This window comes from Triticum aestivum, chromosome 5B (genome assembly GCF_018294505.1).
Source record: "Triticum aestivum cultivar Chinese Spring chromosome 5B, IWGSC CS RefSeq v2.1, whole genome shotgun sequence".
In the NCBI taxonomy this organism is placed as follows: Eukaryota; Viridiplantae; Streptophyta; class Magnoliopsida; order Poales; family Poaceae; genus Triticum; species Triticum aestivum.
In genome coordinates, this window is record NC_057807.1 from 618,861,689 (window position 1) to 618,877,668 (window position 15,980).

General features: G+C 43.6%; 1 protein-coding gene across 1 annotated transcript; it reads left to right on the plus strand.

Annotated features, from left to right (window-relative positions):
* The first annotated feature begins 432 nt into the window (after positions 1–432).
* LOC123117197 (CASP-like protein 1U3) lies at positions 433–1,353 on the plus strand. The gene is made up of 2 exons (XM_044538016.1): positions 433–700; positions 812–1,353. The coding sequence occupies exons 1-2, from the start codon at positions 510–512 to the stop codon at positions 1,224–1,226; spliced, it is 606 nt and encodes a 201-aa protein (XP_044393951.1). The 5' UTR covers positions 433–509; the 3' UTR covers positions 1,227–1,353.
* The last annotated feature ends 14,627 nt before the right edge of the window (positions 1,354–15,980 follow it).

A 15,980-nucleotide genomic window follows, 5' to 3' on the forward strand; every position in this document is an offset into this window, starting at 1 on the left:
GGGGTATGATGGAGTCAAGTTTTGCAAGTTTGGGACTAAATCGTCACATTTTGTGTATGTTAGGGTACCTGGGGTGCTATTACCTCAAAAATAGTGTTTCCCAGACCTAATTTGTTCATTCCAGCGTTCAATCATTGATCAACCGCTCGTTTGAAACAAGAAAAATGGACTTGCTAGAATTTTATTTTGCTTGTAACTGCTAATCAGAGGACAAATTGAGTGAGAATTAACAAAATAAATCAATGAGAGGTGAAGTGAGCGAGCAAGCAACTAACGCTAGGTACGTAAGCGTAGTTGTCTTAACGACCTAACGTTGGTTGATGCTCCCTCCAATCACAGGCTCGTTTGACTACATCCACGATGAACATCCCCTTGTCACAAACCTTATATATACACACTAATCTCGACTCTCGAGTAGTGGACTAATTGTGAGCTACTAGCAAGAGAAACAAAAGTTAGCTTACCATCTTGACTTCAATCAGTTCTTCCCCTCCCCTTCCCGGTCAATCATGCCTTGCGACGGCGATGACAAGGAGTCGAAAGGCCGCCTGAACGCGGTCAACATCGCCGCCCGCGTCGCCGCCATGGGGCTCGCCGTGGCGTCGGCGGCTCTCATGGTCACGGCCAGCCAGTGCACCGTCGTCCTCCCGAACGGCGCCGAGGCACACACCGTCACTTACAGCGACTTCGGCCCGTTTGTGTACGCCCAATACGCTTTTCTCCCTTAGAAACGGAATTCTTGCATGCATGTGTACCCGTTTACGAGCCTGGTTTGTGTGTCCGTTCTGACAAGGCGGGTTTGTGCATGCAGGTACCTGGTGGTGGCGAACGCCATTGCGGCGGTCATGGTGGGGGTGGCCATCTTCCTGAGCGTGTGGAAGAAGGGCAGCGGCAAGTGCTCCAGGGTGCTCGTGCCGCTCCTCGACGTCGCCGTGCCGGCACTGCTCTACTCGGCGACCGGCGCCGCCTTCGCCACCAGCGAGTACATGTCCTACTGCTCACCCGGCCGCGGGCGCATCAGCGTCTGCGATGGCACCGTCCGGGGCACAAATAACTTCTGCAGCCAGGTGCATATGGCCATGTACATCTCGCTGGCCGCGGCCGGCGCCGTGTCGGCCGCCGAGCTGGTGAAGAACCTGACTCTATCGTCGCTGTCCTTCGGCAGCTCCGGGTCGGACTCCAGCTCGGACGCCGGCTGCGAGCATGGGTGCCACCACAAGCATTAGCTTTTAGTTACGTACAATAATGCTAATTGACTGCTTCGATTTTTTACCACATTCCAGTTGTGCAGCTGTTAGCTGGTCAGTACTTTGTATCTACGTTATCAAGGGGGCAACCTGTTCGTTGTGCTGATGTTGTCTGCATTAATTTCCGCCGTTCTATTTGATTGACTACCGCTCTCTCCGTTCCATATTAACTGTCGCATATGTTTCTCCGATGAAAATCGACGAGGAGGCTCGTTGACTCCAGCCTACGCTTAAAAACAACCAACATGTCAAGATCTAAATTCGAAATGGTTTCTGTCCTGGTTATAGACCACTGTGTTCACGTCCACGGTCCAACAAGGAGCCGAATTTGTGGTGTCTTTTCTTTCCGGTACGAACGACACGGCTTCACTTGTTCCCTCCGGTGTTCATTAGCTCTCCTGCCCAGCGAAGAGAAGGCAAAAAAGTGCCGCCGAAGTAGCATGAGCAGGCTTCTATTGCCACGCAACAAACCAAAGTTCACTCAATATGCTCAAGACGCATATGCAAAAGATTAGCAGCATCACAATCAGATAATTCATTTCAAAGAACAGGGTGACATTACCTGAAATTGTCGTACCTCAAACATAATATAACTGTTGGCCTTCTTTATGTCACCCCTCATTACAACAAGATAACCTTTGATGACCTTACCGCTACCAGGGTGCATGGGCTGGCTGCCTGGCTACGTGCATCGTGCAACATGAGTGTAAGTGAGACTAGCGGATTTAACTCTTGATGTGTGTTTAACCGCATGATGCCTGATGGTATCTTCATCGCCTTGTATAGTTCAGTTGTCTTGCTTTAAATATAAAGCAAGGAGAAAGTCTTTTTCAGTAATATAAATGTTTCCATGTTTTATTATTATCAGATGATTAAAATTAAATGATAAACATGTGACTAGGAAAACACATGTTGTACAGTGAACAAAAGTACCATATATTTCCTACTAAGAGACCATCTTTTAGGGAAGAAAAACCGAACTTTTTTGTATCAACTTAGTAATCATCGTGTGTTGCATGCTAAAATGCCGCAATTATACTCTTTGTTTTTCAACTTAACAATCATCGTGCGTCGCATGCTAAGATATCACAACTATATACGTGCTTTTAGATTTTTGTGATTTTATCAAAGGCTTAGACCTTGCAGTGGGAGTTCGAGGCTATACCAATATAACTGGATTTTGAGTAGGATGTTTGTACCTCAGCTGGACATACATGCCTGCATGCTGGATCCATATTAGTTGACCAGAGCAAGTAATGCGCTGGTCGAGGGCCTCATGACTAGTCCAGTGTCCCAACTAACGCATGTTAGAAGTCGGAAGCTGCTGCCTATGGTATGGTCGCATAGTGGGAAAATGATTGGAACAACATGTAGACCCAATTTGTCCTAAAAAAAACACGTAGACCCAATTGCAAAACAGATACAATTAACTTTTCTTGACTATGATACACCTTCAATCAGTAAGATTGTGGAATCGGGGCGCTACAAAATTCGAGCAGGCAGACCTAACACAAATCGTGTATGTTTAAACCTGCCTAACCAGCTACCTAATCGCCTCACAACCAAGATTCATCGTCAAAACATATTAATTAGTCGCATGGTCTTCACCTTGAGATAAGAACGCCTGTTGATTATTCACAGCTGATTTTAAATATGCCATTTTATGGTGTAGTTAGTTGCAATACGCAAATGATCAATGACATAACATTTGCAATTAACAAGTAGGTTTTGCTGGCCGGCGAGGGCTAATCAATCATTCCAGACAAGGGATTGTACTTGATGGCTTATAAACAACACTGAGCCCTAGTCAATGTCGACTATATATCTTACCTCACTCCATATCATTGCACAACTTGCGAGTCTGTATAAGTTTAGTTAGTCATGAAAAAGATTGATTGATAGTGCCATACGTTGATTGTCATGAATTCGTTCGTAAAAATGTTAACTAGTCCATGCAGTTCCCTAGGCTCTAGCCGCCTTCGTTACATATCATTGACAGAAAAGACCAAGAATATTGTAGAAGACACATCACACACAATTGTAAAAGAAGGCAAATAATCAGAAGGAAGAAGACAAGGAAAGGTTATGAAATTGTGGCAACGTGTCGGCAAGTCTATTTGTGATGGCTCGCTCTGGAAATTGGTTATATCACACTGTCGTATGGATATAACGCGGATGCTGATGATTGAGCACCCGATCAGCCCCTTTAGGGCATCTCTAATGGAACTCCTAAATTTTCACTGCCTAGATGTGTAATCAAATTTGAGGAGTTAAAAAACATGGAGCTAATCAAACCTCTAAATTTTAACTTCGTAAAAAATGTCTTTGGCAATTCTTTTTTTTTTGTCATATACTCCATTTCAACTGGATACCTTTTTTTTAGAAAAGGAGGTTGACCTCCGGCCTCTGCATCAATCGATGCATGCAGCCATATTACGTTCCAAGGAAGCTCATAAACCGAGCCAAGAGAAAAAATAAATTTGTAAAGTGCCACATCCGGCGATAAAGAACAGACTACGATGCCTACACACCTAGTCTATTATTAGCTCACCATCCAAATCGGCTGAAGATAGCCCGTGCGACCGTCTCCCAACGGTTGCATCCAATATCCAAAAGCTCCCTGAAATCCGCATGAGTGAGTAACGACCACATACGGATCCAAGTTGTAGCTCCGTAGATAACCTGCAAAAAATTAGTGAAGTTTATCCCATTAAAGATCATATCATTTCTAGTGTTCCATATAGCCCAGAAAAGTGCACATATCCCTATCCGAACATGTTTAGCTACTTGTATGTCCACTCCATTAAGCCGCATCCCAAATAATGTGTTTATACTCATGGGGGATGAACGTTAAAAGCTATATGAATTGATCGCCATAACAATTTTGCCAGTGGACACTGGAGAAAGAGGTGTTTAAACGATTCGTTTTGATCACAAAAACAACACCTGGAGCTACCAACCCAATTCCTTTTTAGCAAATTATCTTTGGTCAAAATAACTTCTTTGTGGACGAACCACATAAAGATTTTGATGCGAAGCGGAACTTTAATCTTTCATATGTGCAAAGACCTCGACAATGGCCCGGAATCAATTAAGTTCAAATACATGGATTTCACAGAGAAAATTCCATTCGTGGTTAGCTTCCAACTAATGGTATCTGCCTGGTCCGAAAGTTGAACATCCATCAACCTACGGACCAGGTGGAGCCAAGCATTCCAACGTTCCCCTACAAGGGATCTCCTAAATTGGATATTAACTGGCACCGAGTTTAATATTGTGGTGACATAATCCTCCTTAGTTGCACAATATTATATAAGAAAGGGTATTGTAAAGCTAAAGGTGTCTCCCCTAGCCAGGTATCATTCCAGAATCTAGTAGTGGTACCATTACCAACTAGGAATTTTACCCGTTGAAAGAAAGTTACTCTTGTTCTCATTAACCCCTTCCAAAAGGGTGAGTCCGTTGGCCTTGCGTTAACTTGGGCCAAAGTCTTAGAGTGTAAGTATTTATTCCGCAAGATTTGTACCCACATGCCCTCGGTCTCAGTAGATAGTCTGTATATCCATTTATTAAGTAGACATCTATTCTTTACCTCTAAATTTTCGAGCCCTAACCCACCCTGGTCTTTTGGTCTACACATGATATCCCATCTAGCCAGTCTATATTTCTTCTTGGCCTCATCACTTTGCCAGAAGAATCAGGATCTATAGAAGTCAAGTCTTTTCCGTACCCCTACTGGTACTTCAAAGAAAGATAAGAGGAACATCGACAAACTCATCAAAACCGAATTTGTCAAAACCAGCCGACCTCCGTAAGACATTAGCTTGCCCTTTCAGCAGCTTAGCTTTTTTTTCAAATCTATCCTCAACACATTTCCATTCCTTGTTCGTTAACCATCGATGATGAATTGGGATCCCTAGATAACTAAAAAGTAAGGATCCCATTTCACAACCGAACAAGTTTCTATAATTGTCTTGTTCTTCTTTAACTCTCCCAAAGCAGAACAATTCACTTTTATTGAAGTTGATTTTGAGCCCAGACAGTTGCTCAAAAAGGCATAAAACAAGCTTCATATTTCTACCTTTTACAAGATCATGTTCCATGAATATAATAGTATCATCCGCATATTGTAGAACGGAGATGCCCCCCTCTACAAGGTGGGGGACCAGTCCTCCTACTTGGCCACTCTCTTTAGCCCGACCAATAAGTACTGCCAACATATCTGCTACAATGTTAAACAGCACAGGAGACATGGAGTCCCCCTGACGTAACCCCTTATGTGTCTGGAAATAATGGCATGTATCATCATTGACCTTTATCCCGACACTTCTGTATGAAGGAATCCACCTGAGATCTCCAAGATTCATTGAACCCCTTCATATGTAAGGCTTGCTGGAGGAAGGGCCATTTGACCTTATCATACGCTTTTTCAAAATCCACTTTGAAGATAACACCATCTAGTTTCTTCGTATGGATTTCGTGCAACGTTTCATGTAGGACTACAACCCCTTCTAGGATTTGTCTTCCTGGCATGAAGGCAGTTTGAGTTGGTTGCACAACCAAATGGGCTATCCGTGTCAACCTATTCGTGCCAACCTTAGTAAAAATCTTAAAGCTTACATTGAGGAGACAGATCGGTCTAAACTGCTCAATGCGAATAGCTTCCACCTTTTTTGGCAACAACGTTATTGTTCCAAAATTGAGGTGAAACAGATTCAAGTGACCATCAAACAAATCTTGGAACATAGGCATAAGATCTTGCTTTATGATATGCCAACATTTTTGATAAAATTCCGTCGGGAACCCATCCGGGCACTTTATTATGCTTCATTTGCATTATTGCATGAAACACCTCTTTCTGAGTGAAAGGAGCGGATAACACATCATTCTCTTCTAAGTTGAGTTGAGGTATGTCCCCAATCGCACTCTCATCTAGAGATACAAAACTTTCTTCGGGTGCTCCAAAAAGTTTCTTATAATTAATATTCGGAGATGTACAATTTTTAGGTTCTCATGTCCTACAATTGTACCCTCATCTTTTTCTAACTGGATTATCTTTTTCTTTCTATGTTTCCCATTAGCTATCATGTGGAAGAATTGTGTATTATCATCCCCTTGGACAACCTTAGAAACCTTTGCTCTAAGCGCCCATTTCATCTCCTCCTCTCTCATAAGGGCTTGTAACTTCTTCTCTGCCTCATTCTTAATATCTCGCTCAGATATATTAAGAAGAGTGGATTCCGCTTTCACATCAAGTTCATTAATAATTCGTGTCAATCTCTCCTTTTCAACTTTATAAATACCACATTGGTTTTTGGCCCAGCCTCTCAAAAACTGGCGTAAATGTCTAATTTTGTTTTGCCATCTCTCCACATTGGAGGACCCACCAGAGTCCCTGGCCCATTCTATCGCAATGAGCTCCATGAAGCCCTCCCTCTCAAACCATCCTAATTCGAAAGAGAAAGTATTTCTATTGCCCACATGTGTCGCTTCCCCGGAATCAACCAGGAGTGGGGTGTGGTCAGAAATGGCCCTCTGTAAAGCCTGACCGTTACCAGTGCAAACTTTTGTTCCCACTCCACCCTAGTGAGAACCCTGTCCAATTTCTCATAAGTAGGAATTGGCAAGGTATTGGCCCACGTGAATTGCCTACCAATGAGGTCAATTTCCCTCAAGTCAAGACTTTCAATTATCATATTTAAACATGAATGACCATCTTCCATCGAAGTTGTCATTATTTTTTTCATCTTGTCTTCTAATGATATTGAAATCACCTCCCACCACAATGGGCAACCTTTCATCCCCACAAATTCTCACCAGGTCTGCGAGGAAGTCAGGTTTAAGCTCCGGCTGCGCCGCACCATATACGACCACCAAAGCCCATCTAAAGCCATCAATTTTCGATCTTACACAAAATTTGACAGCAAAATCACCGTGGACCACACTCGGCACTTCTAAAGTTTCGCACTTCACCCCAAGTAAGATCCCTCCGGATCGCCCCCTTGGAGGTAGACAGTGCCAATCAAAATCAACCCCCTGAAATGGTGTTGAGAAACTGCAGGGTGAAATTATCTCTACCCGTCTCCAATAGGGCCATAAAGTCCAATTTTTGTTCTACAGATGTATCACTAAGGAATCTCCTTTTAGCCAAGTCCGCTAGACCTCTACTATTCCAGAATATTCCTTTCATATTTCATCATGGAATTTTTTACTTTGTTTAACTCTTGCGCTCCTACGCACCGCCGATGTAGGATAAACCTTCCTCTTCCAGGTTCTTTTTGGTTTATCCTTCATCTCCTCAGCATTTTGAGGACCGGTGTCAGGAGTGGCATCTGGCTGCAAAGGGACCGTATACCCCTCCGGAACCATATCTACCTCCTCGGCTTCTAAGCCCTCCGTGAGAACTAAATCCTCACAGAGACTCTGAAGCGTTGTTACTCCTAGATTATTTATATCTGTTTCATTCATAGGTTTTACCGCCGCTAAATTTCGAATTAAGTCCACAACTCTATCTGTCTCTAAGTCTAATAGATCATTGGTGAATTAATTCGAAACTTGATAATTTCAATGCATGCAATTCAACAACATTTCAAATTTATTTTTTGGAATCCATACACACCCAAGGGCCCAAATGAAGTGATAATCCAAATAAAACATGATAAACCCATAAGAATCAAGTGCCCGATAAGATCATTTTGGAGTTTGTGATGAGCTTCTCGTTTCTGGATCATTCGATGGGCTGCGAATATAAGAAAAATGGTTTGTTGCAACAAAAATGTTGCAAAAAACTACTGATAATTGCTTTCAATCTGCTTCAGTTGATTTGAACATCAGGATAATCAGTCGGGTTTGCTTCTTCATCCATCATGATGACTTCACGGGTGTTCGTCGCCGGCCCTGCCTCTCCTCCACCCCATCTCCTCCACCGGCCGCAACCCTGCTCTTCGCCAACAACTCACAAGGGAAGGGAGGGCCCTGACAGCGCCGCTACTAGCGAGATCTCGTCAGAGGACGCCGACTGATGGCCACCACGCGACGTGTAGCCGCGTCGGCAGGAGCAGCTTTGTGGCTGATGGTCGCCACCGCGCTGGGAGTCACCTCCGTGCCGGCGGTTGGGTGGACCCGGCCGCCGCGTCTATGAATGAGCAGAAGGTTAGCTTGCCTCCTTCTCTTCTTCCCTGTTACTCTGAAAGCAAGAATCATCAACAGTATCTTATCATCAATTCGTTTAATCAACTACATATGGTGCTGAATTGATCTTAGATCTGTACTCCTTGTCTATCTGCTAACGGCGCCTGGCAGTGCTCTGTAGTCGACGGCCCATGGTTTGTTGTGGGAAACGAGAGCGATTCATCCCCTCTCTCCCATGTTCTTCTTCTCCTCTGTTCCTTTGTTCATGTTTCTACTGGCCTACTTGCTCTCAACAGAGAAATTTGTTAGTAACCTACTAGAGTACTAGAAGAACGCCCGTGCGTTGCAACAGGGTCACATTAACTTTAAGAGTTCAATATTACGATATTGGCGAATCTTTTTACCATCAAATCCTCACACACACTCTCTCTCTCCCCCTCCATTTTCCTCACTCTCTCTCTCTCCCTCTCTCTCTAACACACACACACACATAGCCTATTCTCCCCGCCAATAAGACTTACTCAATTGGCAATAATGCGTGGACTTGTGGTGAGCTTGACTGAACTAATGGATAGTGTGATATATTCCCCAATCATTTAACAATGAAATTTCAGAAATGGGAAGATTATGTAACACCTCAAGTCATTAGCTACAGTGACCTCCCCCTAATGATGCCATGTCATCAGGCTTGCTAAGCCAAACTGCCACTTGATAAAAATCAAAGCCCAATTCAAATTTAAAATAAAGTCAAATAAATTATTTTGTCAAACAGTAAAACTAAAATGTTCACCATATTCTATAAATTCCACTGATCTTTGACATGTTGAGCCCAACATTATTTGACCCAAAAATTAAATCTTGTCAAATTAATAAGAGATCCAACAGTAGTTAAAATAACCAATTAAATATAAACCTAATTTTATGTATTTCCTTTTGGCCCCAAACTTTTTGTGCCACCTAAAAATATTGTGCTCGAATTGTGTGCATAGTTTCACAATTAACAAAATCCATTTAGTTGATATAAGAATAAATAGAAAACGGTGTTAAAAAGGAGAAACGGAATAGAATACATTAAAAACCAAAAGGACGATGAAAAAGGGGATTCCCCCTACCCCTGGGTCTTGCCACCGAACCGGCCCAGTGGTCCAGTCCCCGCACGGTCATCTTCTCCTGTTCCCCGAGCCCGTCGCTACAGAGCCGGGCTCCCGCTCGACCACCTCGCCGGCATCGAAGGCGAATGGATAAGGGTGACGCCCTGCCTCCCCTGCCCCCATGGCCTCACTCCTCCTCGACTCCCCCTCCCAGATCCACTTCTCCTCCTCGCTCGCTCGATCCCGGTGATCTGGACGAAGTTAGATGCCACGGCCACCATGACCGACCCCGTCCACACGACCACTGCCCTCCCTGCTGGCTAAGAGCTTGTCGAGGAGCTCCGAATGCCTCCGCTACTTCGTTTGCGCCAACGAGATCAAGTCCAGCACCCCCAGATCGATGTTGTTGCCGTCTTCCTCAACCTTCGGCCACCGCGACATTGCCGTTCGATCCGCTCCGCCCCGAGCTCCCCTGTCTTCCCCTAGGGTGCCATTCACACCGTCGTGATCTCCTCTTGCCTTTCCCCAGTTTCCCCTCTCGTTTGCCGTCGTTAGGTATTTTGCTGTGGCCGAGAACCATCGTCCACCATGGCCATTGCAGGGATAGCCACTGAGCTCCTCGGATTGACCCCGTGGCACATGCCCGCTCCTATGCGCGCCCATGCCTGAGCCTTCAGCTATTCTTTCGTGCCCGCGGGGCCACTCCCTCTCTGGCTCTCCATGCCCACGCACGTGAAGGAAATATGCCCTAGAGGCAATAATAAAGTTATTATTTATTTCCTTATACATTGATAAATGTTTATTATTCATGCTAGAATTGTATTAACCGGAAACATGATACATGTGTGAATACATAGACAAACATAACGTCACTAGTATGCCTCTACTTGACTAGCTCATTAATCAAAGATGGTTATGTTTCCTAACCATAGACATGTGTTGTCATTTGATTAACGGGATCACATCATTAGGAGAATGATGTGATTGACATGACCCATTCCGTTAGCCTAGCACTTGATCGTTTAGTATATTGCTATTGCTTTCTTCATGACTTATACATGTTCCTGTAACTATGAGATTATGCAACTCCCGTTTACCGGAGTAACACTTTGGGTGCTACCAAACGTCACAACGTAACTGGGTGATTATAAAGGAGTACTACAGGTGTCTCCAAAGGTACATGTTGGGTTGGCGTATTTCGAGATTAGGTTTTGTCACTCCGATTGTCGGAGAGGTATCTCTGGGCCCTCTCGGTAATGCACATCACTATAAGCCTTGCAAGCAATGTGACTAATGAGTTAGTTGCGGGATGATGCATTATGTAACGAATAAAGAGACTTGCCGGTAACGAGATTGAACTAGGTATTGGATACCGACGATCGAATCTCGGGCAAGTAACATACCGATGACAAAGGGAACAACGTATGTTGTTATGCGGTTTGACCGATAAAGATCTTCGTAGAATATGTAGGAGCCAATATGAGCATCCAGGTTCCGCTATTGGTTATTGACCAAGAATAGTTCTAGGTCATGTCTACATAGTTCTCGAACCCATAGGGTCCGCACGCTTAAGGTTTCGATGACAGTTATATTATGAGTTTATGAGTTTTGATGTACCGAAGGAGTTCGAAGTCTCGGATGAGATCGGGGACATGACGAGGAGTCTCGAAATGATCGAGACGTAAAGATCGATATATTGGACGACTATATTCGGAGTTCGGAAAGGTTCTGAGTGATTCGGGTATTTTTCGGAATACCGGAGAGTTACGGGAATTCGCCGGGAGAAGTATTGGGCCTTATTGGGCCATACGGGAAAGAGAGAGGGGCTGCCTAGGGCAGGCCGCGCGCCCCCCCAAGGCCTAGTCCGAATTGGACTAGGGGGAGGGGCCGCACCCCCTCCTTCCTTCCCTTCTCTCTTCCCTTTCCTTCTCTTCTACTCCTACTACATGGAAGGTCTCCTAGTTGGACAAGGAAAGGAGGGTGTCCTACTCCCGGTGGGAGTAGGACTCCTCCCTGGCGCGCCCTCCCTTGGCCGGCCGCCTCCTCCTCCCTTGCTCCTTTATATACGGGGGCAGGGGGGCACCCCATGACACACAAGTTGATCTACGGATCGTTCCTTAGCCGTGTGCGGTGCCCCCCTCCACCATATTCCACCTCGGTCATATCGTCGCGGAGTTTAGACGAAGCCCTGCACCGGTAGAGCATCATCATCGTCACCACGCTGTCGTGATGACGGAACTCATCCCCGACACTTTGCTGGATCGGAGTCCGGGGATCGTCATCGAGCTGAACGTGTGCTGAACTCGGAGGTACCGTACGTTCGGTACTTGGATCGGTCGGATCGTGAAGACGTACGACTACATCAACTGCGTTGTCATAATGCTTCCGCTTACGGTCTACGAGGGTACGTGGACAACACTCTCCCCTCTCGTTGCTATGCCATCACCATGATCTTGCGTGTGCGTAGGAAATTTTTGAAATTACTACGTTCCCCAACAGTGGTATTAGAGCCAGGTTTTATGCGTAGATGTCATATGCACGAGTAGAACACAAGTGAGTTATGGGCGATACAACTCATACTGCTTACCAGCATGTCATACTTTGGTTCGGCGGTATTGTGAGATGAAGCGGACCGGACCGACATTACGCGTACGCTTACGCGAGACTGGTTTCACCGTTACGAGCACTCGTGCTTAAAGGTGGTTGGCGGGTGTCTGTCTCTCTCACTTTAGCTGAATCGAGTGTGGCTACGCCCGGTCCTTGCGAAGGTTAAAACAGCACCAACTTGACAAACTATCATTCTGGTTTTGATGCGTAGGTAAGAACGGTTCTTGCTAAGCCCGTAGCAGCCACGTAAAATTTGCAACAACAAAGTAGAGGACGTCTAACTTGTTTTTGCAGGGCATGTTGTGATGTGATATGGTCAAGACGTGATGTTATATTTATTGTATGAGATGATCATGTTTTGTAACCGAAGTTATCGGCAACTGGCAGGAGCCATATGGTTGTCGCTTTATTGTATGAAATGCAAACGCCCTGTAATTGCTTTACTTTATCACTAAGCGGTAGCGATAGTCGTAGAAGCAATAGATGGCGTAACGACAACGATGCTACGATGGAGATCAAGGTGTCGCGCCGGTGACGATGGTGATCACGACGGTGCTTCGAAGATGGAGATCACAAGCACAAGATGATGATGGCCATATCATATCACTTATATTGATTGCATGTGATGTTTATCCTTTATGCATCTTATCTTGCTTTGATTGACGGTAGCATTTTAAGATGATCTCTCACTAATTATCAAGAAGTGTTCTCCCTGAGTATGCACCGTTGCGAAAGTTCTTCGTGCTGAGACACCACGTGATGATCGGGTGTGATAGGCTCTACGTTCAAATACAACGGGTGCAAAACAGTTGCACACGCGGAATACTCAGGTTAAACTTGACGAGCCTAGCATATACAGATATGGCCTCGGAACACGGAGACCGAAAGGTCGAGCGTGAATCATATAGTAGATATGATCAACATATTGATGTTCACCGTTGAAACTACTCCATCTCACGTGACGATCGGACATGGTGTAGTTGATATGGATCACGTAATCACTTAGAGGATTAGAGGGATGTCTATCTAAGTGGGAGTTCTTAAGTAATATGATTAATTGAACTTAAATTTATCATGAACTTAGTCCTGGTAGTATTTTGCAAATTATGTTGTAGATCAATAGCTTGCGTTGTTGCTTTCATATGTTTATTTTGATATGTTCCTAGAGAAAATTGTGTTGAAAGATGTTAGTAGCAATGATGCGGATTGGATCCGTGATCTGAGGTTTATCCTCATTGCTGCACAGAAGAATTATGTCCTTAATGCACCGCTAGGTGACAGACCTATTGCAGGAGCAGATGCAGACGTTATGAATGTTTGGCTAGCTCAATATGATGACTACTTGATAGTTTAGTGCACCATGCTTAACGGCTTAGAATCGGGACTTCAAAGACGTTTTGAACGTCATGGACCATATGAGATGTTCCAGGAATTGAAGTTAATATTTCAAGCAAATACCCGAGTTGAGAGATATGAAGTCTCCAACAAGTTCTATAGCTAAAAGATGGAGGAGAATCGCTCAACTAGTGAGCATGTGCTCAGATTGTCTGGGTACTTCAATCGCTTGAATCAAGTGGGAGTTAATCTTCCAGATAAGATAGTGATTGACAGAATTCTCTAGTCACCATCACTAAGTTACTAGAACTTCGTGATGAACTATAGTATGCAAGGGATGACGAAAACAATTCCCGAGCTCTTCGTGATGTTGAAGTCAACGAAGGTAGAAATCAAGAAAGAGCATCAAGTGTTGATGATTGACAAGACCACTAGTTTCAAGAAAAGGGCAAAGGGAAAGAAAGGGAAACTTCAAGTAGAATGGCAAACAAGTTGTCACTCCCGTGAAGAAGACCAAAGCTGGACCAAAGCCTGAAACTGAGTGCTTACACTGCAAAGGAAATGGTCACTGGAAACGGAAATACCCTGAATATTTGGTGGATAAGAAGGATGGCAAAGTGAACAAGGGTATATTTGATATACAAGTTATTGATGTGTACCTTACTAGTGTTTATAGTAGCCCCTGAGTATTTGATACTTGTTCGGTTGCTAAATATTAGTAACTCGAAACAGGAGTTACGGAATAAACAGAGACTAGTTGAGGGTGAAGTGACGATGTGTGTTGGAAATAGTTCCAAGATTGATATGATCATCATCGCACACTCCCTATACTTTCGGGATTAGTGTTGAAACTAAATAAATTTTATTTGGCGTTTGCGTTGAACATGAATATGATTTGATCATGTTTATTGCGATACGGTTATTCATTTAAAGTCAAAGAATAATTGTTATTCTGTTTACATGAATAAAACCTTCGATGGTCATACACCCAATGAAAATAGTTTGTTGGATCTCGATCGTAGTGATACACATATTCATAATATTGATGCCAAAAGATGCAAAGTTAATAATGATAGTGCAACTTATTTGTGGCACTGCCGTTTGGGTCATATCGGTGTAAAGCGCATGAAGAAACTCCATAAAGATGGATTTTTGGAATCACTCGGTTATGAATCATTTGATGCTTGCGAACCGTGCCTTTTGGGCAAGATGACTAAAACTCCGTTCTCCAGAACAATGGAACGAGCTACTGACTTATTGGAAATAATACATACCGATGTATGCGATCTGATGAGTGTTAAGGCTTGTGGCAAGTATCTTTATTTTCTAACCTTCACAGATGATTTGAGCAGATATGAGTATATCTACTTGATGAAACATAAGTCTGAAATAGTTGAAAAGTTCAAAGAATTTCAGAGTGAAGTGGAAAAATCATCGTAACAAGAAAATAAAGTTTCTACGATCTGATCGTGGAGACGAATATTTGAGTTATGAGTTTGGTCTTCATTTGAAACAATGTGAAATAGTTTCGCAACTCACGCCATCTGGAACACCACAGTGTAATGGTGTGTCCGAACGTCGTAATCATACTTTACTAGATATGGTGCGATCTATGATGTCTCTTATCGGTTTACCACTATCGTTTTGGGGTTATGCATTAGAGACAGCTGCATTCACGTTAAAAGGGCACCATCTAAATCCATTGAGACGACACCGTATGAACTATGGTTTAGCAGTAAACCTAAGCTGTCGTTTCTTAAAGTTTGGAATTGCGATGCTTATATGAAAAAGGTTTTCAACCTGATAAGCTCGAACCCAAATCGGAGAAGTGCGTCTTCATAGAATACCCAAAGGTAACTATTGGGTACACCTTCTATCACAGATCCGAAGGCAAGTTATTCATTGCTAAGATGGATCCTTTCTAGAGAAGAAGTTTCTCTCGAAAGAAGTGAGTGGGAGGAAAGTAGAACTTGATGAGGTAATTGTACCTTCTCCCTTATTGGAAAGTAGTGCATCACAGAAATCAGTTCCAGTGATTCCTACACCAATTAGTGAGGAAGTTAATGATGATGATCATGAAACTTCAGATCAAGTTGCTACCAAACCTCGTAGGTCTTCCAGAGTAAGATCCGCAGCAGAGAGGTACGGTAATCATGTTGTGGAAGTCATGTTACTAGACCATGATGAACCTACGAACTATGAGGAAGCGATGATGAGCCCAGATTCCACAAAATGGCTTGATGCCATAAAATCTGAGATATGATCCATGTATGAGAACAAAGTATGGACTTTGATTGACTTGCTCGATGATCAGCAAGCCATGTTAAATAAATGGATCTTCAAGAGGAAGACGGACACTGATAGTAGTGTTACTATCTACTAAGCTCGACTTGTTGCGAAAGGTTTTCAACAAGTTCAAGGTGTTGAATATGATGAGATTTTCTCACTTGTATCGAAGCTTAAGTCTGTCTGAATCATGTTAGCAATTGCCACATTTTATGAAATCTGGCAAATGGATGTCAAAACTGCATTCCTTAATGGATTTATTAAAGAAGAGTTGTATATGATG

What these genes read in the sequence shown, in the direction of transcription:
- LOC123117197 (XM_044538016.1), top strand. Translation starts at nt 510, where the DNA reads ATGCCTTGCGACGGCGATGACAAGGAGTCGAAAGGCCGCCTGAACGCG. An exon ending in AGCGACTTCGGCCCGTTTGT is followed by an intron (nt 701 to 811) that starts GTACGCCCAATA and finishes TTGTGCATGCAG; the next exon opens with GTACCTGGTGGTGGCGAACG.